The 27,745-nt window shown below is 38.7% G+C and overlaps 1 protein-coding gene across 2 annotated transcripts in view; it reads right to left on the bottom strand.

Moving 5' to 3' along the window:
- Nucleotides 1-979: 979 nt before the first annotated feature.
- Nucleotides 980-27,745, bottom strand: part of BUD13 (BUD13 homolog) — a 34,581-nt gene continuing 7,815 nt past the window's right edge. The window contains exons 4-10 of one of the 2 annotated variants that reach the window (XM_082411086.1): nucleotides 22,520-23,395; nucleotides 16,776-17,080; nucleotides 14,777-14,882; nucleotides 14,283-14,421; nucleotides 13,427-13,611; nucleotides 13,105-13,186; nucleotides 980-1,383 (exon numbers count right to left, since the gene is read on the bottom strand). In XM_082411086.1, the coding sequence (XP_082267212.1) occupies nucleotides 1,290-1,383; nucleotides 13,105-13,186; nucleotides 13,427-13,611; nucleotides 14,283-14,421; nucleotides 14,777-14,882; nucleotides 16,776-17,080; nucleotides 22,520-23,395 (1,787 nt within the window). In that variant the 3' untranslated portion in view covers nucleotides 980-1,289. The remainder of the gene's footprint in view (nucleotides 1,384-13,104; nucleotides 13,187-13,426; nucleotides 13,612-14,282; nucleotides 14,422-14,776; nucleotides 14,883-16,775; nucleotides 17,081-22,519; nucleotides 23,396-27,745) is intronic. The other variant, XM_082411087.1, reaches the window with a different exon arrangement.

Below are 27,745 nucleotides of genomic sequence, written 5' to 3'. Positions count from 1 at the left end.
TTAAGTGGCTTATCAAGGTCACACAGTAAAAGACACACCTAAGATTCAAACTCAGACAATATTCTCTCAAAAATTCTGCAATACTGCATCCCAGATATTACTTGTTTTCAATTAAGTTTTGCCCATTTGTTCTCCAGAATGGATGCACCAGTTGAAACTTCCCATGAGTTTTCATTCCCCATGAGAATTCAGTCTCTTGCTTATTTTTGCTAATAGATACAAAGTAGAAACTCATTAATGTTTTGATCTCTATTTCTCTAATTTACTAGTAGTAATATATTTATTAGCCATTCTGGTTCTCCCTTTAGATTTTACATATTCATATTCTTTGCCTATTTTTATTTTGTGTTTTGTATTTCTTTCCAATTTGCAGTAGTTCAATCTCTTATAAATGTAATCCTTTGTCAGTTTTAGACATTGGAAATATTTTCTCCTCATCTATACCCATTTTTAACTTTGACTATGGGGTGCTTTGTTGACTAGAAATCTTTAATTATGATGTAGGCAAAGCTATCAAACCTTATGGATTGTGATTTGGAGATGTAATTTAACAAATTTATCCTCACCCCAAGGTCACAAAGACATTCCCCATTTTTTCTTATTGGCTGTAGCATTTTACCTTTCATTTAGGTAAAATCACTTTGGGATTTGTCTTTGCTTTATGTGGTTTAAGGCAGGGATCCAACTTTATTTTTGTCCATATAATAAGCCAATTTTCTGAGCACCATTATCTATCTCTTCCCCACTAATTTGTGACACTACCTTTACCAGACACCAAGTCTCCAAACAGCCATGTCTATTCCTAAATCTAGTTTAGCAATAATTCTTATTTTCTAAGAGGAAGGAGCTATCACTGTGAAAGTTTTTACTCATCCTGCTTCCTAGATGAATGAAAAATCCAACTATCACCCTCCAAGATCCCTAGAGGTTCAATATTAGCTTATATTCTTCCCCAAAACAGAATATCCATTTAAGAAAATTATTTTAAAAAAATAAATGTGTGTTTATTAAAAAGGGAAAACCCTAACCAAGAACAAACCCTGGGACACAGAGAAATCAACACTTCCTCTGAAAGCCAGCAACAGGCAGTGTCGGCACACCTGAGAAGTACAGGTCTTTCAGTCCAAACATTACGTCTCAAATATTCTTCTGCAGTCAAAACTGGCATCCAACAAGTCGCTGGTCTGTGTGGGCCCTGATTATGAGCACAGATGACTGTTGCAGCTGGACGTCTGTCCACCCTGTGTCCACCACCACAACCCACAGCCACCCCCACTGCCTCAGAAAAGTTACATATCCTCAACACTCCACTTGTAGGCAAGTTCCTCCACCGCCTTCTTGCTGGTAAGCCTGGCAAAGCGCTTCTGTTCAAATCCATTGGATCTGCAATCAAGAAATACTAATCAGCCGGAATCCTGAACTGAACATTTATTTTTGAAAAAAGAGTTCACAATCTAATGAGCAAAAAGGAAAGTAAAGGCAATCATGTGAAAATATTTAAGACATAAGCAACAGAATCAGAAAGACAGAATACATAATCCAACCTCTTATTAGTCCTTGTTCAGTTCCTTCTCAAACTCTTTGACAACTGTTTCAAACATTTACCACTCTCTAAAGGCCCAACTCACTCTCAACTGATGTCTACGTATTATACTTTATCCATTCGTTACACAAAAAATTAGTGAATTCTTATTATGTACTAGGCACTGTGTCATGAAAATGAGTATAACATAGCACCTATCCTGATAAACTCACAGACTAGTGGAGGAGATTGACATTTAAACGAATAATTAAAACAAAAAGCATGGATTATGGTAGAAATACGCACTGGGTATCATGGAAGCAGAGTGGGGACCTTACTCAGCTTGGGAGGGGGACGGACAAGAATGGTCAGCAAAGGCTTCGTGAAGGGGGCCACTACGCTAAGTCTGAAAAGACGGAGTTAACCAGAGGGCCAGAAGGGTCAGGAGGGCATTTCAGCACAGAGCATAGCACGAGCAACAACAGCAAGGGAACAAAGTAAGAAATCGTATGGCACATGCAGGGAACCAAAGGCAAACTGGTATGGCTGGAGCCTCACATATGAAAAGAGAGCAGCACGAGACAAAGCTAGAAAGGTAGGTAGAGGGCAAATCATAATGAGCTCTGTAAGCCACAGTATAAAGCTTAGATTTCACCTAGTAAGGATAAATTTATTTATTTTTATTTTTATTGGAGTACAGTTGATTTACATGTTGTGTTACTTTCAGGTGTACAGCAAAGTGAATCAGTTATACATATACATATATCCACTTTTTTTTTTTACATTCTTTTCCCATGTAGGCCATTACAGAGTACTGAGTAGAGTTCCCTGTGAAGGATAAATTTAAAGTGGGAGCATAAACTGCATTTCAAAGAGATCACTCTGGAGGAGACTGAAGGCAGGAAAGTTACTGCAGTGGTCCAGGCAACAGATGATGAAAGTAATGATAAAGAAGAGGGACAGAAAGAGAGAAAACATAGTAGGACTTAGTGATTGATCAGTTATATAAGAGCAAAGGAGGAAGAGGTAAGTTTGACTCATGGGTTAATAATTTTAGTGACTAGATGAATGAGGCTGCCATTAACCAGGACAGAACACAAGAGTAGGAGCACGCTTAGAGTAGGGAAAGCTGATGAGTTCAGTTTTGAATATGTTTGCATTTAAGGTGCCTCAAGTACATATCAACAGAGAAATCCAATGCACAGCCAGATACTCCAGACTGAGGTGCAAATACAGCTTTGGGAACCATGTACATACAGCTGGTAAGTGAAGGTGTACTAGACAAGATTCAGCCAAGAGAGCACACGGAGTGAGAACAGCTAAGGGTTACAGATGGAGCCCAGAGAAATATTTAAGCAGGGAGCACAGAGGAACAGAAGTTCATAAAGGTGGCCAAGATGAAATGATAAGAGAAAATAACCAGAAGTAGGGTGTCATGGAAGTCACTACAGGGGTGAATTTCAAGGAGTGGCCCTCAACTCCCTTCTAATACCATGTACTTCGTCTTCTTACATAAACTTCTTGAAAGAGCCTTTACTCACTGTCTACTTCCTTATTTTTCATTCACTCCTTCACACAACAGAACTTGGCTTTTGTTTCACTATACTATGGAGTTAACGCTCTCTCAAGTCATTAATGACCTTCCTTATTGCCAAACCCAGTGATTTCTCCCTCTCACCTAATCAGTCACTTGGTTCTGCCATCTTATCACTTAACCAATTTCCCACTTCCTCCTCTCTCCATTCGTACTACCACTGTCATGGTTCAGACTTCCATCATCTTTAGCCTAATCTACTGCAACAACCTTGTATCTTGTCTCTCTACTTCCAAATTGGTGCCTTGCAAATGCTTCGTACGACCGCTACAATGCGTCACCTATCTAGAATGTAGAGCTACTGTTAATCCACCAGTGGCTCCCCTCTGCCTCTAAGGTGAACACCAAGCTCCTCAGAAATGTTTCCAAGTCCTTCAGTGACCAGGCCCCTGCTTACCTTTCCAGCCCATCTCACACAACTCCATTTCACACGTACTGCTACCCAACATCAAACTGCTTATAACAGGCCCCCACCCCACCAAACACTAGGATGTTCCATATCCTTATGACCTTGCAATACAGGATGCTCTTCCTTAAATATCCTTCCTTTCCTTCTTATCTTGGTTAATGACTGACATCCCTAAAGACTTAGCTCATGTATCACCTCCTCTAGGAAGCATGCATTCCCTGACCAGTCTCCCAAGGCTGAATCTAACTACTCTTCCTTTGTGCTCCCAAGGCACCTTGAAAATCCTCTATAGTAATACTTAGCAAGTAGCATTGAAATTATTTACTTGTCTGTCTTCTCCTCTAGATAGAAAGTGAGTTGCTGTGCTCAAGGACCGTCTCTCACTAATTGTGAGACCCTAGCACCTAGTACATAGCTGCTTAAAGTTATAATACGTATGCTAAGTGCTACTGAACTGATTGGGATGACAGGCTTCCCTCTTTCCTAAGGCCTTCCCTAAGGGATCAGTTGGGTGAGTAGTGAAAGGGTGAGGAAGAAGGGAAGCTTATTATGAATGGCACCATCTCCAACCTTAGAAGCATGCATGGTGTTCTAGAGCACAAGGAAACCACTGCTTCTTGTCTTGGGGAATAAGTACTTAAGAGAATCAACACTAATATGATCAAACAGACAAAAGGTCCTATGAATAACAAACCAAACCCTAAACAGAATCAAAAAAACAAACTGCAAGAGAACACACAGTGTAAAGAGCTTTAGACCGAAGAATCAGATGCCCAAGGTCTAATTCCAGCTTTATCAGGTGAGGTGAAAGACTCTAAGTTGTTAAATTTATCGGGGCCTCCGTTTCTCTTTTAAATAATGTAAGTTAGTTTAATTGACCTTATGGGTTTTTCTAACTGTAACATACTATAGATCTGTTTTAGAAATATTTACTTGCCAAAAACAGACAAAAGCAGAAAAGGCAATGAAAGAATAAATAATCAGAAAGAAAGCAAGGATGAGAAAGGGAACTAAAAGGAAAACTCTAGGAGAAAATAAGAATGAGAAGTGTAGGAAAACTACAGGGAGAGATGGAGACAAATTATACCAGTTAAAAACCAGGTCAGGGAGAGTTCTGTTTTGGGTCCAGAAATTTGAAAAAAATCGAAAAAAGAAAAAAAGAATGAACTCAGTGTAGCAGTAGTATCTTTAGGGTTGTGGCTATAAAAAGATCTACTTCTGGCTATACAGCAAATTAGTATTCTGAAAAATCCTCCTGTTACCAAAAAGCCGATATACAGTGCGCTGCAAACGAAAGCAGGAAAGGAGCCTGAAACCACAGCCACCCTGAGGATACCTGCCAATATCAGGAACTAGAGCTCTGGATTTAGATGGCAGCTTAAAGGACAGAAGATAATGCCTTAGGCCCATATAAAGCAGAGTGGTAGATTCCAGTCATGGCAGAGAACTCGTGCAAACTAATCTACACTCAGAAAACAATTATAAAGTCTGGACAAAATAAAAAGATACAAGTATCTGAAAGTATTTGAAGGCATGAGAGAGTGACCAAAAGCAGACAAAACTTGGGTGGGAGTCTAGGTGTGAGAAGAGATTTGTGAGGCTTTTTGCCAGAGGGCACTTCCCAAACTGCACAGCTCATGGAGGCAGAAAGGCACAGGCTTACTGGCTTGAGGTGTCAGTGCAGAGTGAGCAGAGCAGCTGGAAAATCAGGGAAGAAATACTGAAAGGGAGGTAGCTTCAAAAGGGATGAACCCCAAAATCTACATATAAACTGCACCCAAATCTTTGGCTAACTGCTAAACTGTGCTTGTGCAGGGGAAACCCCCTTGGGCCCCATGAAAAAGCAGCAGCTAGAAACTGAAAGAACTGAGCAGAAACTCCTGCAAAGGAGTTACAGTTTGGAGTTAAAATACAGCCAAGTTAACTGTCTGCTGGAATGAAAATCAACACACTTCAAGGACTTCCCTGGTGGCACAGTGGTTAAGAATCCGCCTGCCGATGCAGGGGACACAGGTTTCGAGCCCTGGTCCGGGAAGATCCCACATGCCGTGGAGCAACTGAGCCCGTGTGCCACAACTACTGAGCCTGAGCTCTAGAGCCCGCAAGCCACAAGTACTGAGCCTGCGTGCCACTACTGAAGCCCGCGCGCCTAGAGCCCGTGCTCCGCAACGAGAGAAGCCACCGCAATGAGAAGCCCACACACCACAACGAAGAGTAGCCCCGCTCACCGCAACTAGAGAAAGCCCATGCGAGGCAACGAAGACCCAACGCAGCCCAAAATAAATTAAATAAATAATTAAAATAAATCAATTAATAACTAAATTAAAAATAAGATGGTTACACCATCTTATTAAACAAAAATCAACACACTTCAAAGAAATATAAGAGGATTCAAAGTCTCTGCAATGTATCATTCATAATGTCCAGTATAACATTTTTAAGTGACCAGACATGTAAAGAAACAGTAAAATGTGATGAAACTCAAGAAAAAACTATGAATAGAAACCAATCCTGAGATAACCCAAATGTTGCAATGAGCAGACAGGACTTCGAAGCACCAATTATAAATATTCTCAAGGAAAAAAAAAAATGATTCATAATGAATGAATAGGTAGGAAATCTCAGCAGAGAAATATGTCAAATGGAAATTCTAGAGTTGAAGAATATAATAAACTAGCTGAGGGACTTCCTTGGTGGCAGAGTGGTTATATTATAAAAATATAATAAACTAGCTGAGGGACTTCACTGATGGCACAGTGGCGCCTGCCAATGCAGGGGACATGGGTTCGAGCCCTGGTCCGGGAGGATCCCATGTGCCGCAGAGCAACCAAGCCCATGTGCCACAACTACTGAGCTTGCACTCTAGAACCCGTGAGCCACAACTACTGAGCCCACGTGCCACAACTACTGAAGCCCATGTGCCTAGAGCCCATGTTCCACTACAAGAGAAGCCACCGCAATGAGAAGCCCATGCACTGCAATGAAGAGTAGCCCCTGCTCGCCACAACTAGAGAAAGCCCACGTGCAGCAATGAAGACCCAACGCAGCTAAAAATAACTAATAAATAAATTTAAACTAGCTGAAACAAAAAATTCAGTGTATGAGCCTAATAGGCTAGAGATGGCAGAAGAGTCAATGAACTTGAAATCAGATCAAAAAAATTATCCCACCTTAAGAACAGAGAGAAAAATAATGATAGAAAAATGAACAGGACTTCAGAGATCTGTGGGATAATATCAAGTAGCGGAAATAGTGTAATTGGAGAAGGAAAAGTGGTTTAAAAAAAAAAGAAGAGGAATTGAACAAAAAATAGCCAAATAACCTCCCAAATGTGAAAAACATGAACTCATAAATCTAAAAAGCTCAACAAACTCAAAAAAGGATAAATACAAAGAAAACCACACCTAGGTACATCATAGTCAAACTGCTGAAAACCAAAGACCAGAAGGAAATCATGAAAGCTGCCAGAGAATATATTATACTGTGTATATGTTGGGGTTAGGAGATGAGACAATGAAACAAATGAAATCTGAGGGTTGACTTCTAATTGGAAACAATGGAGGCCAGAAAGTGATGAAAAGTCTTTAAAGGGCTGACAGAGCTGTCATAGAAGTCTGGTACTGTCAATCCTGAGTTCTCTGTGTTGGTTTGAAACCTCAGGAGTTCCCTGGGTAAAATCTGAAATTGGCCCCCATACTCAGAGGAAAACGAGAGACAGAAAGAGAAAGAGGCAGATCACTCCAGATTGGCAGGTGGCAGGTTTAATAAGCAAGGGAACTTACATACAAGGTTTGTCTTGGGCGCAGGACAAGTGGTTCTCCACACCTGCCTGCCAGAACCTTAAAAGTTTATATAGAGGCCTTATATATAAGGGTTCAGTCACATATTCAGTCCAGATGGTCAACAGCACCCTACTCTCTCAAGGCTATGTCCTTGAAATGGCTGCCAGTATGAGAAGAGTAGGCAGGATGTACATTCCAAGGACAGGGGAGAGGTAAGGGCCTCCAGTTGCCTGGGTCCAGCTCATAGATCAACCAGTGGTCACATCCCCTCGATAACCTCCCCCAACACTATGCCAGTGAAACAATCCTTCAAAAACGAAGGTGAGAAAAAATTCTCTAATTTAATTAATAGAACTGTGCCAATGACAACTCCTGGCTTTGATAATGTACTATGGTTATATAAGATATTATCATTGGGGGAAGTTGGGTGAATGGTACACTAATACACTGTACTATTTTTTCAAGTTCTTGTGAGCCTAACATTACTTCAAAATTAAAGCTGTTAAGAAACAAAGGTGAAATAAAGATGTTTTCATATCAACAAAAACTGAATTTTTTGCCAACAGACCTGCACTGAAGGAATATTAAAATTTCCTAATTTCTTTAGGAAAGAAGGAAGAATACCAGAAATTGTAACTATGTGAGTAAGTACTAACAACTATGTATTTTTTTCTTTTGTTTTCTTAGCTTCTTAAAAAAATATATAACTGGGCTTCCCTGGTGGCGCAGTGGTTGAGAATCTGCCTGCCAATGCAGGGGACACGGGTTCGAGCCCTGGTCTGGGAAGATCCCACATGCCGCGGAGCAACTGGGCCTGTGAGCCACAACTACTGAGCCTGCGCGTCTGGAGCCTGTGCTCCACAACAAGAGAGGCCGCGACAGTGAGGCCCGCGCACCGCGATGAAGAGTGGCCCCCGCTTGCCGCAACTAGAGAAAAGCCGTCGCACAGAAACGAAGACCCAACACAGCCATAAATAAACAAATAAATAATTTAAAAATATATATATATATATATATATATATATATATAACTGCAAAGTAAAAATTTTAACACTGTATTGTGGGATCTATACCATTTTTTATGTAATATGTATGAAAACAATAGCACTAAAAACAGAGGTTAAGTAGAACTGTAGTGTTGCAAGGTTCTTATATTTTATGTGAAATAGTACAATTATAACTCTCAGTAGGCTGTGATAAATTAAAGATACGTACTGTGATCCTCATAACAAACACTGAAAAAAAAATTGCAGAGAGGTATAACTAAAAAGAAAACAGAGCAATTAAAATTCACTACTAAATTCACACACCTAAAATCCAAACCACTGACAATACAAAATGCTGGCAAGGATATGGAGCAACAGAAATCCTCACTCTTTGCAGTAATGTAAAATGATACAGCCTCTCTGGAAGACAATTGGCAGTTTCTCATAAAATTAAACATAATCTCAACAATACAATATAGCAATCATTTACCCTGGTATTTACCCAAGTAAACTGAAAACTATATCCACATAAAAACCCATACACCAATGTTTATTGTAGCTTTATTCACAACTGCTAAAAACTGGGAGCAACCAAGATGTCCTTCAACTGGGGAATAAACAGACTGTGGTATACCCATCCAATGCAATACTACTCAGTGATAAACATGGAATACAGTACTGATTCATGCAAGAACATGGATGAATCTTAAAATGCATTTTGCTAAGTGCAAAAGGTCAGACTCAAAAGGTTACACATTGTATGATTCCATTCATGTAACACTCTGGAAAAGACAAAACTACAGGGACAGAAAACAACAGCAGTAATTACAAGGGGTTGGTGGAGGAGGTATAAATGACTAAAAGGAGACTTACACAGGAAATTTTAGAATGATGGAACTATTCCATACAGTACTAGGGTGGTGAATGAATGACTCTACTCATTCGTTAAATCCCATAGAACTACACACCATAATGAGTAAACACTAATATAAGTAAACTATAAAAGAAAAAAATTACCCAGGATGTTTGGCAGGGGAGAGGTATGGGGGCTGACTCTTTAAGTTATGTTGGAAAATGGTATTTTGATTAGAAATTATAAGGGTAAGAACAAAATGAACTGCACATAAATGCTACACTCTAGATGGTAAATTAGTTTCTCATTTCTGAATTTCTCAATTTTGAAACTATTTTACATGTGTCCTGGGATGAGCAAAATGGATGGTGGATGGTGGGTGCCAGGTTTCTCAATGTTGGGGAGGTAAGCAAAAAGGAAAGGTAATACTTGGTTAGAGTCAGTTACATCAACATGAACTCATATTTATATATATATGTAAATATATGTGTATATATAACATACTTGCAGGTGGATAGACACAGAAACAATTATAGATATGTGTGTATACACAGACTACTATACACGCATTAAGTAGCTCTGTCTGCTGAGAGGGTCTAGAAACAATGACACCTCAGTAACAACAAGCACTCTAGCAGTCGGATCTTGGTTTCTAAATATCTTTCTCCATTAAAAGCAGTCAGGATTTCTTAGAGAAATGGCTATTTTAGGGCTGGGGCAGAGAAAATACAATATGAGCCTGAAGCACCTTATAGTAACAGAAAGTCAAAGAATGCTCAAAAAATAGAAGGATGGGCATATAAAAGGGACACCTGAAAGAACTCCCAATGGCCAAAGAACAGAACAATTTAAGCAACAAAATAAATAACATACTATTAGATTACTATACAAAGTATAAAATATACATGAGTCCATACTGATATAAACAAATGATTGAGCAAATAAATGGGGAGATGAAACAGATTTTCCTTACAGAAAAAGTCTAAATAATATATGTAGATATCCTTCTGTAGGTCTCCTTTTGAGTGTAAGCTGAACTCAGTCGACTCACTTCCAGAGAAGAGAGTATGAAAGAAGAAAAACAGTAATTTTAAAGCAGAGAAACCCGGCAAACACTCACTACCTTAACCCAGTGATCCAGGTTAACATTACTAGTGATGTCATGTGGATATCATGTAACCCCTAAAAGGATGTGATGAGACAAACACTCCACCACTGTGGAATTCTTTCCAAAAACCCATAACCTCAGGCTAATCATGAGAAAAACATCAAACAAACTCAGTTTGAGGAACATTCAACAAAAATACCTGACCATACTGCCCCCGCACAAAAGTGTTAAGGTTACAAAGAACAAAGAAAGACTGAGAAACTGACACAGATCAGAAGAGACTGAGGAGACATGACAACTAAGTACAATGTGGTATCCTGAATTGCATCCCTGAACAGAAAAAGAACATTAATAGAAAACTGGTGAAATCCAAATAAAATCTGGTGCATTAATAATAACATACTAATGTTGGTTTCTTAGATTTGATTAATGTACCACAATAATATAACGAATGGTAACAAAACTGGATAAGGAGTTTACAAGAATTCTTTATAGTATCTCTGCAAATTTTCTATAAATCTAAAATTATTCCAAAACAAAAAGTTTACTTAAAAAAAGAATACAAAAAAAATTTTTCAAAACACTACCCCAAGCAACTGCAAAATACACATTATCTTCAAGTGCAAATGGGCTATTCACCAAGGTAAACCATATACTGGGCCATAAAACATGCTTAATAAATTTCAAAAGATCAAAATATTACATAGTGTATTCTCTGACCTCAATGGAATTAAATTGGAAATCAATAACAATGAGATATCTAGAAAAGTCTAAATGTTTGGAATTCTAAAATACACTCATAAGTAAATCATGGATCAAAGAATGAACCAAAAGGAAAATTAGAAAATATTTTGAACAAAATCCAACATACATTCCTGAAAAAAGACATTCCTTAGCAAACTAGGAATAGAAATCTCTCAACTCAATAAAGGAAATCTACAAAAAAAATTCTATAGTTTACAAGATATTTCATGGTGAAAAGGCTGAATGTTTTCCTCCTAAGGTTAGCAACAAGGTAAAATATGTCTGCTCTTACTGCTTCTACTCAACATTTGCACTGGAAGTTGCAGCTAGTGCAATAAGGCAAGAAAAAGAAACAAAAGGCATCTGGATTAGAAAGGAAGAAGTAACACTGTTTATATTCACAGAGGACATGATCCTCTAGGTTCAAAATCTGACGGATCCTACAAAAAAAGCCATTGTACGAAGTGACCTTTACATCAAGGAAAGTGGCTGATAATATTTGTTGCCAATGATAAAATAGGAGCTTTCAAGTGTAAATTAGAATTTTGAAAAACTTGTACCCACTACCATGAACTCCTTTAGCTTCTAGTTATTTAAAGATTTTTGTGATGAGATCAAAGTTAATATTAATATGTATATATCATTATCTGATATTGTATATGAAATATGTCAACATTTGGAAGGTCTGAAAAACTCAGCAAACCAATGAACAGTACATGATGTTATAAAATCATGCATGAGTAAAAGATTCATCCAAAATAGGAAAAAGACCAATGGATTTTAATCTAACAGTATGAAAAGCTTTTTGATATGGTTTCTGATTCCATATTACAAATAACCTTTAAGAAACTACCACTTATTGAGTTTTTGTGTAGTATTAAAAAAAATCTAATACACCTTCCTTTTCTAACTACCTATTATAAGGTTGAATTTTCTTCCTATATTTCAGCTAAACATACTGCAACAGACTAAATCCTGATGTCTTCTTGTAACACATTGCTATATTTAAAATGGATAACCAACAAGGGCCTACTGTATAGCACAGGGAACCCTGCTCAATATTCTGTAACAACATAATTGGGAAAAGAATTGGAAAAAGAATAGATACATGTATATTTATAACTGAATCACTTTGTTGTACACCTGAAACTAACACAACATTGTTAATCAACTATATACCAATATAAAATAAAAAGTTAAAAAATAAAAATAAAATAAAATACAAAAAAAAAAAAAAAGTCCTGATGTTTTCTATCAGCCCAGACATTAATGAGATTTGCAAGAATGTAAATCAAAGCTATCCTGAATCTCACTTTTTTTTGTTTGAAAAATATAGTTATTTCTCTTTAAAAACAGGGTAACTATGTTAATGTAATGGCTTTTTTTAAAGAATTAATAAATACTTTTTAAACTTCTTAGTTTAATTTCTAATATGGTAAATATTAACAGCTATAACCCACATAAACAAAACTTTTTAGAGTCCTCAATAATTATTAAGAGTGTAAAGGGGTCTTGAGATGACAAATTTTGAGAGTCACTGTGCTAGATGATATAACAATGTCCTTTAGCAGGCAAGAGATGGGATCTAACATGAAGTAGAGGGACTGACTTTGGATAGGAGCATATATAGTTCATCCATGATAGCAGAAAGGAAGTTAGTGCATGTGGGTACAGATATGGGTAGGTGAAAAGACAAGGTGGTAGGGGCAGTGCAACATGACAAGTAACTCACTCATAAGGCAGTGAAGAAAAGATTCAAGGGCTACATTTTAAAGATACAACATACAAAAGGCTTCAGACTAGCACCTATCATTCACCCCCTCCAAACCTTAGAAAATATCATTAGAAGTGATCAGTGTCAAAAACAAAGGGTATCCTAGCTGGACCACCTGAGTTATTTGCCCAGAGCTTTGAAAAGGAAAAAAGGAAGGAGTATTCTAAGCATGGGAAATGAGATTTGAGAAATAGAAGCAACCACACTGCATATTATTAACCTTGTGATTAAGGCAGAAAATGAGGCAGAGTGTAGAATGATTTGAGAACAGTCAGGGAAGGTTCGGGTTAGATGGAAGAGAAAACAAAACTGTAGGAAATATTCAGGTTTACCTGTCTACTCCATCCCAGCGATATCCAGGCCAGATATTGAACCTGTTGGGAGGAGGTGCTGGGCCACTGTAGCGAGGTCTCACTAATGACAGGAGAGGGAGAAAAGTTAGTTACCTATGTAATTCAAATCAGAGCTCGATGGCAGTGGGAAAAAATTTCTTTGTACAGAAGTGTCTATTGAGTTAAATCTAAATCCCCCAATACAAGAAATCTGAAATTGTATGGGAAAGCCTTCTTTGCACATAGCTATGTATCATCCCCCTACTGATTTTCTCTCTTCACGTAAGTCACCTCATTCTCTGAAGATTCCCAGAAGGCTCACCTTTCTTATTCTTGCTCTCCTTGGCCTTATTCTTCTTGATCAAGTTGGCCATGGGGTCCCCCTCTCTTTCTTTTTCCCTCAGCATCCGATCTAGATCTTCATCATCAATATAGCGGGCCAGAGGCTTTTGCATTTCCTTCATTGCATCCTCCACATTTTGTTGCTGCTGCCGGCGCTGTGCAAGCCTGGACAAAAAGAACCAGGAGTGTCTGCTATCCTGTTTAACATTTCCACTCTTACACTGAGATGTACTGCTACACTTGGAGAACCTCCTCTTTCCAGCAGCCTAGGCCAAATACTGAAAAAGGTAAAATTCTTAGAATACCAACTGGAAGTGTGGAATATATCAGTATCTTAGGAAGGAGACTGAGCACACTGAATTTCCCATTCCCAAAAACAGCTTTGGGGCTTCCCTGGTGGCGCAGTGGTTGAGAATCCACCTGCCAATGCAGGGGACATGGGTTCGAGCCCTGGTCCGGGAAGATCCCACATGCCGTGGAGCAACTAAGCCCATGTGCCACAACTACTGAGCCTGTGCTCTAGAGCCCGTGAGCCACAACTACTGAGACCGCGTGCTGCAACTACTGAAGCCCGTGTGCCTAGAGCCCATGCTCCGCAACAAGAGAGGCCACCACAGTGAGAAGCCCGCACACCACAAGGAAGAGTAGCCCCCGCTCGCCGCAATAGGAGAAAGCCTGTGCACAGCAACAAAGACCCAACACAGCCAAAACTAAATAAATAAAATAAATAAATTTATAAAAAAAAAAACAAACAAACAGCTTTGAAGGCAGAAGAATAGAGAAATGACTTCCTCCGGTCACTGCAGTCTTGTTTTTCCTTTCAGTGGTTCTCTTACCCTTTTCCCCACTGAGCATACAGTTCATCTCTCTCCGAGTCCTTCTCCACTTTTCTCCTCTGCTCTAAACGTTCCAGTTTCAAATTCCTCTTACGACCAAACTTATCTCGAAATACGGTTTCAGCATACTGGAATTCAGCTGCAAAGGAAAATTATACTTTTAAAGATAAACACCAGGTATCAAAATCAGAAATAATATTCTAACAGCTGAAATCAACCACGTGGGGTTCTGATGCTGGATAAGAACCTTCACAGCCAGACTACTAGTAGTCCCTACCAACATCTAAGTGCATATTGGCGATGATCCTGAAAATTAACATTTTTCAAGAAGGAAAAGAACCACTTGAACCCAATGAGAAGTTAAAATAATGCACAAAACCAGAGCTGAAATTTGACAGCAATTAAAACTTTTAAATATCAGGTATAATAAACTACATTAAAAAAAATAAAAGCTACAAGAGCCTCAACTGGTCTCTGCACTTTCACATTTTTACCTTCAAATGCCATGGTCTCTTGGTCCCGTCTCTTGAGCTCCTGCTGCTCTCGCTGTATGTCAGTTAACACCAACCCAGTTTTAGCCCCAGAATACATGTGTGCAGCCTATGCAATGGAAAAGGGAGCATCCAACATTAAGACAATGCAGCAATAGACTCCATGGGTATACACAGGTGTATTTTTGTCTGATAATCAGCAATAACCAAACCAAAAACTCTAGCTTTATATTCTTATTATCAACCACAGGTTTCACAAAATAGAAAAGAAGAAATAAAACTGAATTTCATGGAAAATTAACAGTACTATCAAGTTTAAGAGTAAACAGAAACACAAACCAACAATATGCTAAAGGGAAGGCTAAGCATCATATTTCTGACTTTTCAGCATATAAACTGCACACATGAAGACTCTCAGGTCACCTGACCAGAAACCTCTATAAAGCTCTAAGCCCTCTGGTAGAGATCAACACTAATAAAATATTTCATTTAAATCACAAAGTCAAGCAAACCTAAGATCCTGAAATTGTGGCTATATTTCAGGATAATGACAAGATATAACCAAATCGAAACGTCTTACTAAACTCCACTCTGTATCAAGATAACAAACCAACCCACAATCAATGTATATACTTATATCCCGATATCCTTAAACAACGTACTAAATTAAATTTGATTAATATTAAATTGCCCATGGACTAAGCAGATACATAAAAATGTCAAGGAGTCCAGCTGAAACACAGACCTCACTCTGTTCCCCAAAAGAGAAGAACCCTACTTCCTGGGCTAGGGACAGGCTGGTCTACCCTACCAGGACCACATGGGCTACAGAGAAACTTACCTGAAAAGTCTGCGTTAGAGGAAACGTGCACACCACAGGCTCTATCATTCTCTTTCTTAACCAACTCACTGGAATAACACTTTTTTTTTAAAATTAATTTATTTATTTTTGGCTGCGTTGGGTCTTTGTTGCTGCACGCACGCTTTCTCTAGTTGCGGCCAGTGGTGGCTACTCTTCGTTGCGGTGCACGGGCTTCTCATTGCGGTGGCTTCTCTTGTTGCGGAGCATGGGCTCTAGGCACACGGGCTTCAGTAGTTGCAGCACGTGGGCTCAGGAGATGTGGCACATGGGCTTAGTTGCTCCGCAGCATGTGGGATCTTCCCGGACCAGGGCTTGAACCCGTGTCCCCTGCATTGGCAGGCGGATTCTTAACCACTGCGCCACCAGGGAAGCTCTGGAATAACACTTCTTTACTAGTACTGGTGTTCTTTACAACACAATTACTCAGGGTTCATGCGGATTTGTTTTGCTAATTCAGGCTTCATCACAGATTTAAAATAATACAAAATACTTATTTCCCAGGTGATATGATTTCTAACAGTCGTTTTATATTTTAAGTGCCTCTCTTTAAGCTCTGGAGACCTACAGTCCAATTTATAATAGTAAACTGCTTACACTAAATGCTTACTTTGTCCCAGGCACTGTGCTAAGAGCTTTACTTACTGACTCATTTAATTCCCACAAGAACCTTATGAAGTACGTACTACTATTATCCACATTTTAAAGATGAAGAAGCTGAGGCTTAGAGATATTATGTATCTTGCTCAAAATCTCACAGATAGTACATATAAGAAGTATGATCCCAATATGTGATGTTTGACACAAGGTTCGTGCTCCTAACTCCACTCTGTAAACTACGTTCTCAGTTTACTCGTAAGAAAATAGGAAGTTTCTGTGGACCTATTAAAATGAGATTCATGGAACTGAGAGGATATAAAGGCAGAAGCTCTTTAGGAAATCTGCTATTTGCAAGTTCACCTGGGCTGGGTTAGGCAGTCCTGACTTCAGAGAGAAGAAAAGAGCCCTAGAGGTCCTGTGAGCTAGATTTACTATGCTACTAAGAGCTACCTCTTCTTGCTTTGGCTTGGATCTCTGGGACTTGTACAGAGCTAAAAGACAGGAGTTACTCTAAGAGAAGATATGGCTCCTGAAAATTCTTACCTTCTTTCCCAGAGGCTGACTCCTTCGAGGTGGAGACAGGTCGGAATCAGAAGATTTGGCCCTCTGTTTCCTCCTTGGTGGAGAGAGGTCAGAATCAGAGTTCCCGTGCCTAGGTCTATTCCGTGGAGGTGACAGATCTGAATCAGAATCCCGGGGCCCTGAACTTTGTTTATGCCGTGGAGGAGAAAGATCTGAGTCAGAGGCTTTCCTACTGTCACTTGGGTAGGAAGAAGAGTCCAACATGTGACTCTGATGTCTCCTGGGTGAAGAGCTTTTATGATATTTCCTATGGCTGGGGGAAGAGCCTGGAAATTAAACAGTAAAGTCTTTAATCCCCTTGGCAGAATCTAAAAAAAGAATTTGTCAGGCTAATGTTCAACATTCATTTAGTCCTCTTGTGAGGAACTATCACTAACCTAAATACAAGTACGAATGACATGGGAGAAGAGCAAAGTGAGAAACAACTTTTAAAACCAATAGGCAGGATGTGGGGTTCTATTCCCAAGTTATTAGTGACTGACTAGCATGTGAGATCTCAACATACTCATCTGTGCCATATATATATATATATATATATATATATATACACATATATTTTTTTTTTAGGTTATTAATCTGTTTTGATTTTATTTTTGCGTATGGTATTAGGGAGTGTTCTAATTTCTTTCTTTTACATGTAGCTGTCCAGTTTTCCCAGCACCACTTACTGAAGACTGTCTTTTTCTCCATTGTGTATCCTCGCCTCCTTTGTCATAGATTAGTTGACCACAGGTGTGCGGGTTTATCTCTGGGCTTTCTATCCTGTACCATTGATCTATATTTCTGTTTTTGTGCCAGTACCATATTGTCTTGATTACTGTAGCTTTGTAGTATAGTCTGAAGTCAGGGAGTCTGATTCCTCCAGCTCCGTTTTTTTCCCTCAAGATTGCTTTGGCTATTCAGGGTCTTTTGTGTCTCCATACAAATTTTAAGATTTTTTTGTTCTAGTTCTGTAAAAACTGCCATTGGTAATTTTATAGGGATTGCACTGAATCTGTAGATTGCTTTGGGTAGTATAGTCATTTTCACAATATTGATTCTACCAACCCAAGAACATGGTATATCTCTCCATCTGTTTGTGTCACCTTTAACTTCTTTCATTAGTGTCTTACAGTTTTCTGAGTACAGGTCTTTGACCTACTTAGGTAGGTTTATTCCTAGGTATTTTATTCTTTTTGTTGCAGTGGTGAATGGGATTGTATCTTTAATTTCTCTTTCTGATCTTTCGTTGTTAGTGTATAGGAGTGCAAGGGATTTCTGTGCATTAATTTTGTATCATGCAACTTTACCAAATTCATTGATTAGCTCTAGTAGTTTTCTGGTGGCACGTTCAGGATTCTCTCTGTAGAGTATCAAGTCATCTGCAAACAGTGACAGTTTTACCTCTTCTTTTCCAATTTGTATTCCTTTTATTTCTTTTTCTTCTCTGATTGCTGTGGCTAGGACTTCCAAAACTATGTTGAATAATAGCAGTGAGAGTGGACATCCTTGTCTTCTTCCTGATCTTAGAGGAAACGCTTTCAGTTTTTCACCATTGAGAATGATGTTTGCTGTAGGTCTGTCGTATATGGCCTTTATTATGTTGAGGTAGGTTCCCTCTATGCCCACTTTCTGGAGAGTTTTTATCATAAATAGGTGTTGAATTTTGTCGAAAGCTTTTCCTTCATCTATTGAGATGATCATATGGTTTTTCTCCTTCAATTTGTTAATATGGTGTATCACATTGACTGATTTGCATAAATTGAATAATCTTGCATCCCTGGGATAAATCCCACTTGATTATGGTGTATGATCCTTTTAATGTGCTGCTGGATTCTGTTTGCTAGTATTCTGTTGAGGATTTTTGCATCTATGTTCATCAGTGATACTGGCCTGTAGTTTTCTTTTTTTGTGACATCTTTGTCTGGTTTTGGTATCAGGGTGATGGTGGCCTCACAGAATGAGTTTGGGAGTGTTCCCTCCTCTGCAATATTTTGGAAGAGTTTGAGAAGGATGGGTGTTAGCTCTTCTCTAAATGTTTGATAGAATTCACCTGTGAAGCCATCGGGTCCTGGTCTTTTGTTTGTTGGAAGATTTTAAATCACAGTTTCAATTTCATTACTTGTGATTGGTCTGTTCATATTTTCTATTTCTTCCTGGTTCAGTATTGGAAGGTTATATACCTTTCTAAGAATTTGTCCACTTCTTCCAGGTTGTCCATTTTATTGGCATAGAGTTGCTTGTAGTAGTCTCTCATGATGCTCTGTATTACTGCGGTGTCTGTTGTAACTTTTCATTTCTAATTTTATTGATTTGAGTCCTCTCCCTCTTTTTCTTGATGAGTCTGGCTGAAGGTTTATCAATTTTATCTTCTCAAAGAACCAGCTTTTAGTTTTATTGATCTTTGCTACTGTTTTCTTTGTTTCTATTTCATTTATTTCTGCTCTGATCTTTATGATTTCTTTCCTTCTACTAACTTTGGGTTTTGTTTGTTCTTCTTTCTCTAGTTCCTTTAGGTGTAAGGTTAGATTGTGTATTTGAGATTTTCCTTGTTTCCTGAGGTAGGATTGTATTGCTATAAACTTTCCTCTAGAACTGCTTTTGCTGCATCCCATAGGTTTTGGATCATCGTGTTTTTGTTGTCACTTGTCTGTAGGTATTTTTTGATTTCTTCAGTGATTTCTTGGTTATTTAGTAATGTATTGTTTAGCCTCCATGTGTTTGTGTTTTTTACAGTCTCTTCCCTGATATTTCTTTCTAATCTCATAGCGTTGTAGTCAGAAAAGATGCTTGATACGATTTCAATTTTCTTAAATTTACTGAGGCTTGATTTGTGACCCAAGATGTGATCTATCCTGGAGACTGTTCCGTGTGCACCTGAGAAGAAAGTGTAATCTGCTGTTTTCGGATGGAATGTCCTAAAAATATCAATTAAATCTCTCTGGTCTATTGTGTTATTTAAAGCTTGTTATTTCCTTATTAATTTTCTGTCTGGATGATCTGTCCATTGGTGTAAGTGAGGTGTTAAAGTCCCCCACTATTATTGTGTTACTGTCGATTTCCTCTTTTGTAACTGTTAGCATTTGCCTAATGTATTGAGGTGCTCCTATGCTGGCTGCATATATAATTGTTATATCCTTTTCTTGGATTGATCCCTTGATCATTATGTAGTGTCCTTCCTTGCCTCTTGTAACATTTATTTTAAAGTCTATTTTATCTGATATGAGTATTGCTACTCCAGCTTTCTTTTGATTTCCATTTGCATGGAATATCTTTTTCCATCCCCTCACTTTCATTTATTTATTTATTTATGGCTGTGTTGGGTCTTCATTTCTGCGCGAGGGCTTTCTCTAGTTGCGGCAAGTGGGGGCCACTCTTCATCGCGGTGCGCGGGCCTCTCACTATCACGGCCTCTCTTGTTGCGGAGCACAGCCTCCAGACGCGCAGGCTCAGTAATTGTGGCTCACGGGCCCAGCCGCTCCGCGGCATGTGGGATCCTCCCAGACCAGGGCTCGAACCCGCGTCCCCCGCATTGGCAGGCAGACCCCCAACCACTGCGCCACCAGGGAAGCCCCATCCCCTCACTTTCAGTCTGTATGTGTCCCTAGGTCTGAAGTGGGTCTCTTGTAGACAGCATATATATGGGTCTTGTTTTTGTATCTATTCAGTGAGCCTGTGTCTTTTGGTTGGAGTATTTAGTCCATTCACATTTAAGGTAATTATCGATATGTATGTTCCTATTACCATTTTCTTAATTGTTTTGGGTTAGTTTTTGTAGGTCCTTTTCTTCTCTTGTGTTTCCCACTTACTGAATGAGATCCTTGCTGGGTAGAGTAATCTTGGTTGTAGGTTCTTCCCTTTCATCACTTCAAATATATTTTGCCACTCCCTTCTGGCTTGTAGAGTTTCTGCTGAGAAATCAGCTGTTAACCTTACGGGAGTTCCCTTGTATGTTATTTGTCGTTTTTTCCCTTGTTGCTTTTAATAATTTTTCTTTGTCTTTTTTGTCAATTTGATTAGTGTTTTGGCATGTTTCTCCTTAGGTTTATCCTGCCTGGGACTCTCTGCACTTCCCGGACTTGGGTGGCTATTTCCTTTCCCATGTTAGGGAAGTTTTCAACTATAATCTCTTCAAATATTTTCTTGGGTCCTTTCTCTCTCTCTTCTCCTTCTGGGACCCCTATAATGCGAGTGTTGTTGCCTTTAATGTTGTCCCAGAGGTCTCTTAAGCTGTCTTCATTTCTTTTCATTCTTTTTTCTTTATTCTGTTCTGTGGCAGTGAATTCCACCATTCTGTCTTCCAGGTCACTTATCCATTCTTCTGCCTCAGTTATTCTGCTATTGATTCCTTCTAGTGTATTTTTCATTTCAGTTATTGTATTGTTCATCTCTGTTTGTGTGTCCTTTAATTCTTCTAGGTGTTTGTTCCTTAATTCTTCTAGGTCTTTGTTAAACATTTCTTCCATCTCCTCGATCTTTGCCTCCATTCTTTTTCCAAGGTCCTGGATCATCTTCACTATCATTATTCTGAATTCTTTTTCTGGAAGGTTGCCTATCTCCACTTCACTTAGTTGTTTTTCTGGGGTTTTATCTTGTTGCTTCATCTGGTACATAGTCCTCTGCCTTTTCATTTTGTCTGTCTTTCTGTGAATGTGCTTTTCATTCCACAGGCTGCAGAACTGTAGTTCTTCTTGCTTCTGCTGTCTGCCCTCTGGTGGATAAGGCTACCATCTGTGTCATATTTATCCACACATAAAGAGTGGGCAAAAAACAAACTGCGCTCAGGTCTCAGTGGTGTGGTGAAACTTAAAACTACCTGGATTATATTCTCATGTCCTCAGACTAAAGTATAAAAATGTATTTGAATTTAAAAATTAAAATAGTACCTAGGGACAAAAGATGGAGTAAACAAATTTCACCACACAGGTGTGAATCGTAGACATAAGCATCACAAATCACCTTCCCCAAAAGCAATCTGCAATACATATCAACAGTCCTAAAAGCACAGAACCCTCTGACCCAATAAATCAATTTCTATTGTACTTAGTTTCCTAGGAAACAGATCTAGAAGTACTTCAATTCCCCAGAAATCTATCTAGAAGTAGATAAGGAAATAATTCAGAACAGGGCAACCGTTTACGTATAAGGATGTTCATTATGGAATTATAGAAGAAAAGGTTTAGAAATAACCTAAAATACGCAATATTAGGGAAATGGTTAAGTAAACACCAACAAAAATTATATTAACAAAGAGATGTTCTACAACATGGGGAAGATAATGTTAAGTGTAAAAAAACAGGCAAGATTACACATGCAATATGTACTTACTGCCTAGACAAGTCTCAACTACATCATAAATGAATAGAAAAAAAAAAGACTAAAAGGACATTGGTTACAACACTAGCAGTGGCTGCCTCTGAATGACAGAATTTTGTATGACCTTTTTCTACATTTCTATGCATTCTATACATGCAACAAACATGTATACAATATCTTTATATGAGGTGGGGAGAATATACAAAAGGATATATAAAAATTTCCTCCCTGCTACTGTAAATTTTTAACTCTCCTCAGCCCAACCTGTCACCACTTCCCTCCAGTTTTTAAAACTTCTCCAAAGCTCCATTCTCATTTCTAAAGATCACAAATACCTAATAAAGCAACTAAAATGTCCAAAAGAAAGTGCCTCGGGAACAAGTCTCTCTCATGGACAATCAAATGCTCACCTTTAGAATCATGCTGCTTACTTCCAAAACGGGATTTTGCTTGCTTTTTCCGTGGAGGAGAGAGTTCTGCGTCATATTCACACTTGCTGTTCTTTGGGAGTGATAGATGAGAAGGTCCTGGCCCCTTCCGATGTGGAGAAGTTTTGCTAGAGCTTTCTGGGGCTTTACTGCTTTTGGTTCTGGGCAGTGAATGAGGGACATTAGAAGCCAAGTCAGGGGAATTATGATGGGCCCTCCTGAGCTGTGGTGTGTCCACGGAGTCAAGAGTCCTTCTAGGCTGAGCTGTGTCAGGGGAGCTGTTATGGGCCCTTCTGCGAGGAGAGATATCTGAGGAATTGTGGTGGGCTCTCCTAGGTGGAGATGGATCTGGTGTGTCATGACGGGCCCTCCTAGGAGATACACCTGAAGAATGACGATGAGGCTTCCTGATGGGAGAAGGATCCGGTGAATCATGACGGGCCCTCCTTGGGGGAGATGGGTCTGAGTCATGATAGGCCCTCCTGGGGGGAGATGGATCTGGGGAATCATGACAGACCCTCCTAGGAGGAGATGAATCCGGGGTATCATGACGGACTCTCCTAGGAGATGAATCCGGGGTATCATGACGGACCCTCCTAGGATGCAATGAATCCGGGGTGTCATGACAGACTGTCCTAGGAGGAGATGAATCCAGGGGGTCATGACGGACCCTCCTGGGAGGAGATGAATCCGGGGTGTCATAACAGACCCTTCTAGGAGGAGATGAATCCAGGGTGTCATGACGGACCCTCCTAGGAGGAAACGAATCCAGGGTATCATGATGGACCCGCCTAGGAGGAGATGAATCCGGGGTATCACGACGGAAATGTCTGTGTGAGGGTAGATCTTCATTGTGGCCTAAACACAAATAGCAAAGAGTCAGATTCCTACAAGTGCTCTGTTCACCCTTGTAACCAAAGTTTCAAAAGATGCCCCCGGCAGGATACATCTCAAAACTCTTCAGAAAGCCCAAAAGGTATGCACAACTCTTACTTAGGGGTAGTAAACCAGCACTCATGTATATCCTAAGAATAATCTCTCATGTTTGCCTAACAAGTCATAAATCTGCAAAGCATTTTAAATGTATTTTTCATGTTACATCTTGTTAGGTAAGCAGGGCAGGTATCCTTGCTTTACAGACACGAAAACACAGACTCCAAGGAACTAAGTGATTTCTTACCTAGGGGTCATAGCTACTAAGATGAAGAGATAGGCTAGAACTCCAGCCTTCTAACCCCCAATCCAATGTTCTTCCCAAAACCTTATTTGTACAGAGTTCCCCATCAGAAGCTCCTACTGATATTTAGCCTAGATAATTCATAGTTTGTATCCACTCTTCTTTCAAAAGGCAAATTGACTAAATCTGTGCCGCATCAAAATGAAATGCTGTTAACTATTTAATCCATGCCATTGTGCTCTTTATTACAGTTGGGGAGAGCACCAGAAAGAAAGAATCAGCATTTACTGATCACCTACTGCATGCCCATTATTTATATAGATTATCTCATTTAATTCTCATAACAAGCCTAGGAGATAAACACTGTCATCCCTATTTTATAGATGAAGAAGTTGATACTCAGCAAGATTAAGTAGTTTGCCAAAGTCATCCTGCTAGTAAGTGGTGGAATGAATATCCAAATCCAGATTTGTTTTTGACTCCAGAGTCCATGTGCAATCTTTGAAAAGGAAAGCATTTGAGACTTTCAATATTCAAAGGCATAACAGAATGAAATGTTTATAGCAAATCAGGACAGTTCCAAAATCCAGTTTCTCTTCTCCCTCTATTTCTTATCACTGATCTCCCTAAACAAATAAAATACAAACACAAATAAAAGTTGGGTAGGACCCAATGAATACTTGTTAAATGGATGAATGAAACGAAGTCAACTCCTTTACTTTGGAGAATAGGATCCTCTGACTGGAATCCACCCCTCAGAGAAAAGTATTGATATCTGTGGGGTACCTGACAGTAAATCTAATCCACGAGGTTGATAAATTCCATGATATTTATAAAAAGGAAGTAAGGGTCAGAGATCAGTCAGGATATTTCCAGTAACAAATGGGCCAGTGAGGACGAGGCAAATGAAAAACAACTATGCACGTTTATGTTTGTGTGTGTGTGTGTCTGTGTGTCACTTCCTAGACCTACAGATATGGAAATCAGAAGATTCTCTCTGAAAAAAGGATTGTGAAGAAGACTGGAAACACAACCACAGGATAAGGCAGAAAATAATAGATATGAGTGAACAGGATTCTGATAAAATAATACTGATAATAAAGTTTTCATTCATAAAACATAATAATAATGTACTAAAAATTGAGGCAAAGGTGATCACTAACCAATAGCCAATTGTCACTTTTGTTATGCATTTTTTTCTAATCAGAATTTTAGGATAATTAACCTAAAGGCACAAAGTATAACACAGAAAGAATAAATCCTGTTTAGGAGTTAATTCTTCTACCCTCCATATGTGAAAGGGAACAAGCATCAAGGGTAAACAGGAGTTAACTATCAAGAAGCAAGATCCTTGCTTATGTAAGAATGGAACAGAGAGGGTAAAAATCAGCACTCTTCCACTGGCCACATAGAGCCCAAATGACTGCTGGGACCAGGGCTGTGACTCAGTGGGACCAAGTATTTCTTAGTCTGTGTCCCTTAGTAAGCAGACCTACCACCAAGTTTTTGGAAAAGGGGAAATGACTGCTAAGCCCCAAGTGATGATTTACCAAAGAGCAGTAAGCTGTAAGAATCAAATACCTATTAGCAATTCAAGAAATATGTCTTAATGGCAACTCTTTGTGCTGGGCAGAGGGAATACTAGGGCAAATAAGACTAGGTCTCATTTCTGCTCAGACATAACAAATGTACTTTATCAAACTCTCAAGAACTCAAAAAATGTTTTAAATAGAGAGTTAAATTACTAGCCCAGGGAGAGGGTGTAGAGTGGCAAATGGAGGATAATGTGCTGCAAAATACCAATAATTAAGGGAAGAACAAAGAAAGATTTATTAATACAAAAAAGAGGATAGAAAACATTGATCCTTGGCCCATACACGTGTCACTTCAACCTGGGAGAGGACAGAGGTTGCTTTAGTCTCCAAATTCTGTTCCTCAGATTCTCGTAAACTCCTCCAAATATATACTAAGTGCTCTCCTATTCTGGGCCAGAAAGGAGTGGGTGCTGAAAGACACCCAAATGAGTCACTTCCTGACCTCAGTAACCCTAACACCAAAATATAAGAAAAAGTGGAATACTTGGTCTCTCAGTTCTCATATCTTACTACCTCTGAAAAAGTTCCAAATTCTTTTTCACTATATTTTTCAGGGTCAGTGACACACTAAAATAAACTATGCATTCCTCTAAAAAGAAAAGTGTAGGACAGAAAAAAAAGGCTTCCCTCAAATCCAACAATACATAAAAAGGATCATACGCCATGATCAAGCATGATCAAGTTGGATGCAATCCAAGGTCACAAAGGATGGTTCAACATACACAAATCAAATCAATCAGAGTGATACACCACATTAACAAAAGGAAAGACAAAAACACATGATCATTTCAGTAGACAAAGAAAATGCATTTGACAAAATCCAACACTCATTCATGACAAAAACTCTCACCAAAGTGGGTAGAGAGGGGACATATCTCAACATAATAAAAGCCATTTATGACAAACCCACAGCCAATTGTCACTTTTGTTATGCATTTTTTTCTAATCAGAATTTTAGGATAATTAACCTAAAGGCACAAAGTATAACACTTTTTTTTCCTACTATATATCACAGGGAACTATATTCAATATCCTGTAATAAATCACAATGGAAAAGAATATAAAAAAGAATGTATATATAACTGAATCACTCTGGTGTACAGCAGAAATTAACACAACACTGTAAATCAACTATACTTCAATTTAAAAAAAAAAGAGACACTTCTGAGTAAGAGATAAGTAACCACCAGGAAGAACAATTCAAAAGTTTTACACAGAGATAATACTTTAAGGAAGAATTATAAAAGTGTCTACAAAGGCCCCCCAGGCTATGTAGTTCAAATGTCAAAAGGTCTAAAGCCATCTCCATTGAGTGGGCCTGATTTGTATGAAAAAGCAAATGTGCAGTTTTATGTAAAGAAATAAACATATTGTGTCTTGATGTGAACCAAGCAGCAATGCTATTTTGCAGTTCACACTTTCTAGCTCAGCAAATCATTTACACACAGGATTATATTCATATTGGAAAAAATCTTTTGTCTAGGTGATGTGATTACCTTTGACAACTGGCACTTACTTCATGGTCAGTGGAGCTATAATACTCAACAATGAAAAACTGAAAGCTTTCCCACTAAATTCAGGAATAAGACAAGGATGCTCACTCTCACCACTTCTATTCAACATAGTATTAGAAGTCCTAGCCACAGTAATCAGACAAGAAAAAGAAATAAAACCTATCCAAATTGGAAAGAAAGAGGTAAAACTGTCACTATTTGCAGATGACATGATACTCTACATAGACAACCCTAAAGCCACCACACAAAAATGATTAGAACTAATAAATGAATTCAGCAAGGTAGCAGGATATAAGATTAATATACAGATATCTGTTGCATTTCTTTACACTAACAATGAAACATCAGAAAGAGAAGATTAAAAAAAAAATCCTGTTTAAAATAGCGTTAAAAAAAAAATTACCTGGGAATAAACTTAACCAAGGAGGTGAAAGACCTATATGCTGAAAACTATAAATCACTGACAAAGGAAACTGAAGATGATTCAAAGAAATGGAAAGATATTCTGTGCTCTTAGATTGGAAGAATTAATATTGTTAAAATGGCCATACTACCCAAAGCAATCTACAGATTTAATGCAAACCCTATTGAAGTACCCATGACATTTTTCATAGCAGTAGAATAAATAATCTTAAAATTTATATTGAACCACAAAAGACCCAGAATTGTGAAAGCAATCATGAGAAAAGAAGAATCAAGCTGGAGGTATAACCCTCCCAGACTTCAGACTATGCTACAAAGCTACAGTAATAAAAACAGCATGGTACTGGCACAAAAACAGACACATAGATCACTGGAACAGAATAGAGAGCTAGAAATAAACCCACACACCTATGGTCCATTAACCTATGACAAAGGAGGCAAGAATATATAATGGAGAAAAGACAGTCTCTTCAACAAGCGGTGCTGGGAAAACCAGACA

Source organism: Balaenoptera physalus (assembly GCF_965194825.1).
Source record: "Balaenoptera physalus genome assembly, chromosome: 10".
NCBI lineage: Eukaryota > Metazoa > Chordata > Mammalia > Artiodactyla > Balaenopteridae > Balaenoptera > Balaenoptera physalus.
This window is presented reverse-complemented; position numbering and strand designations above follow the sequence as displayed.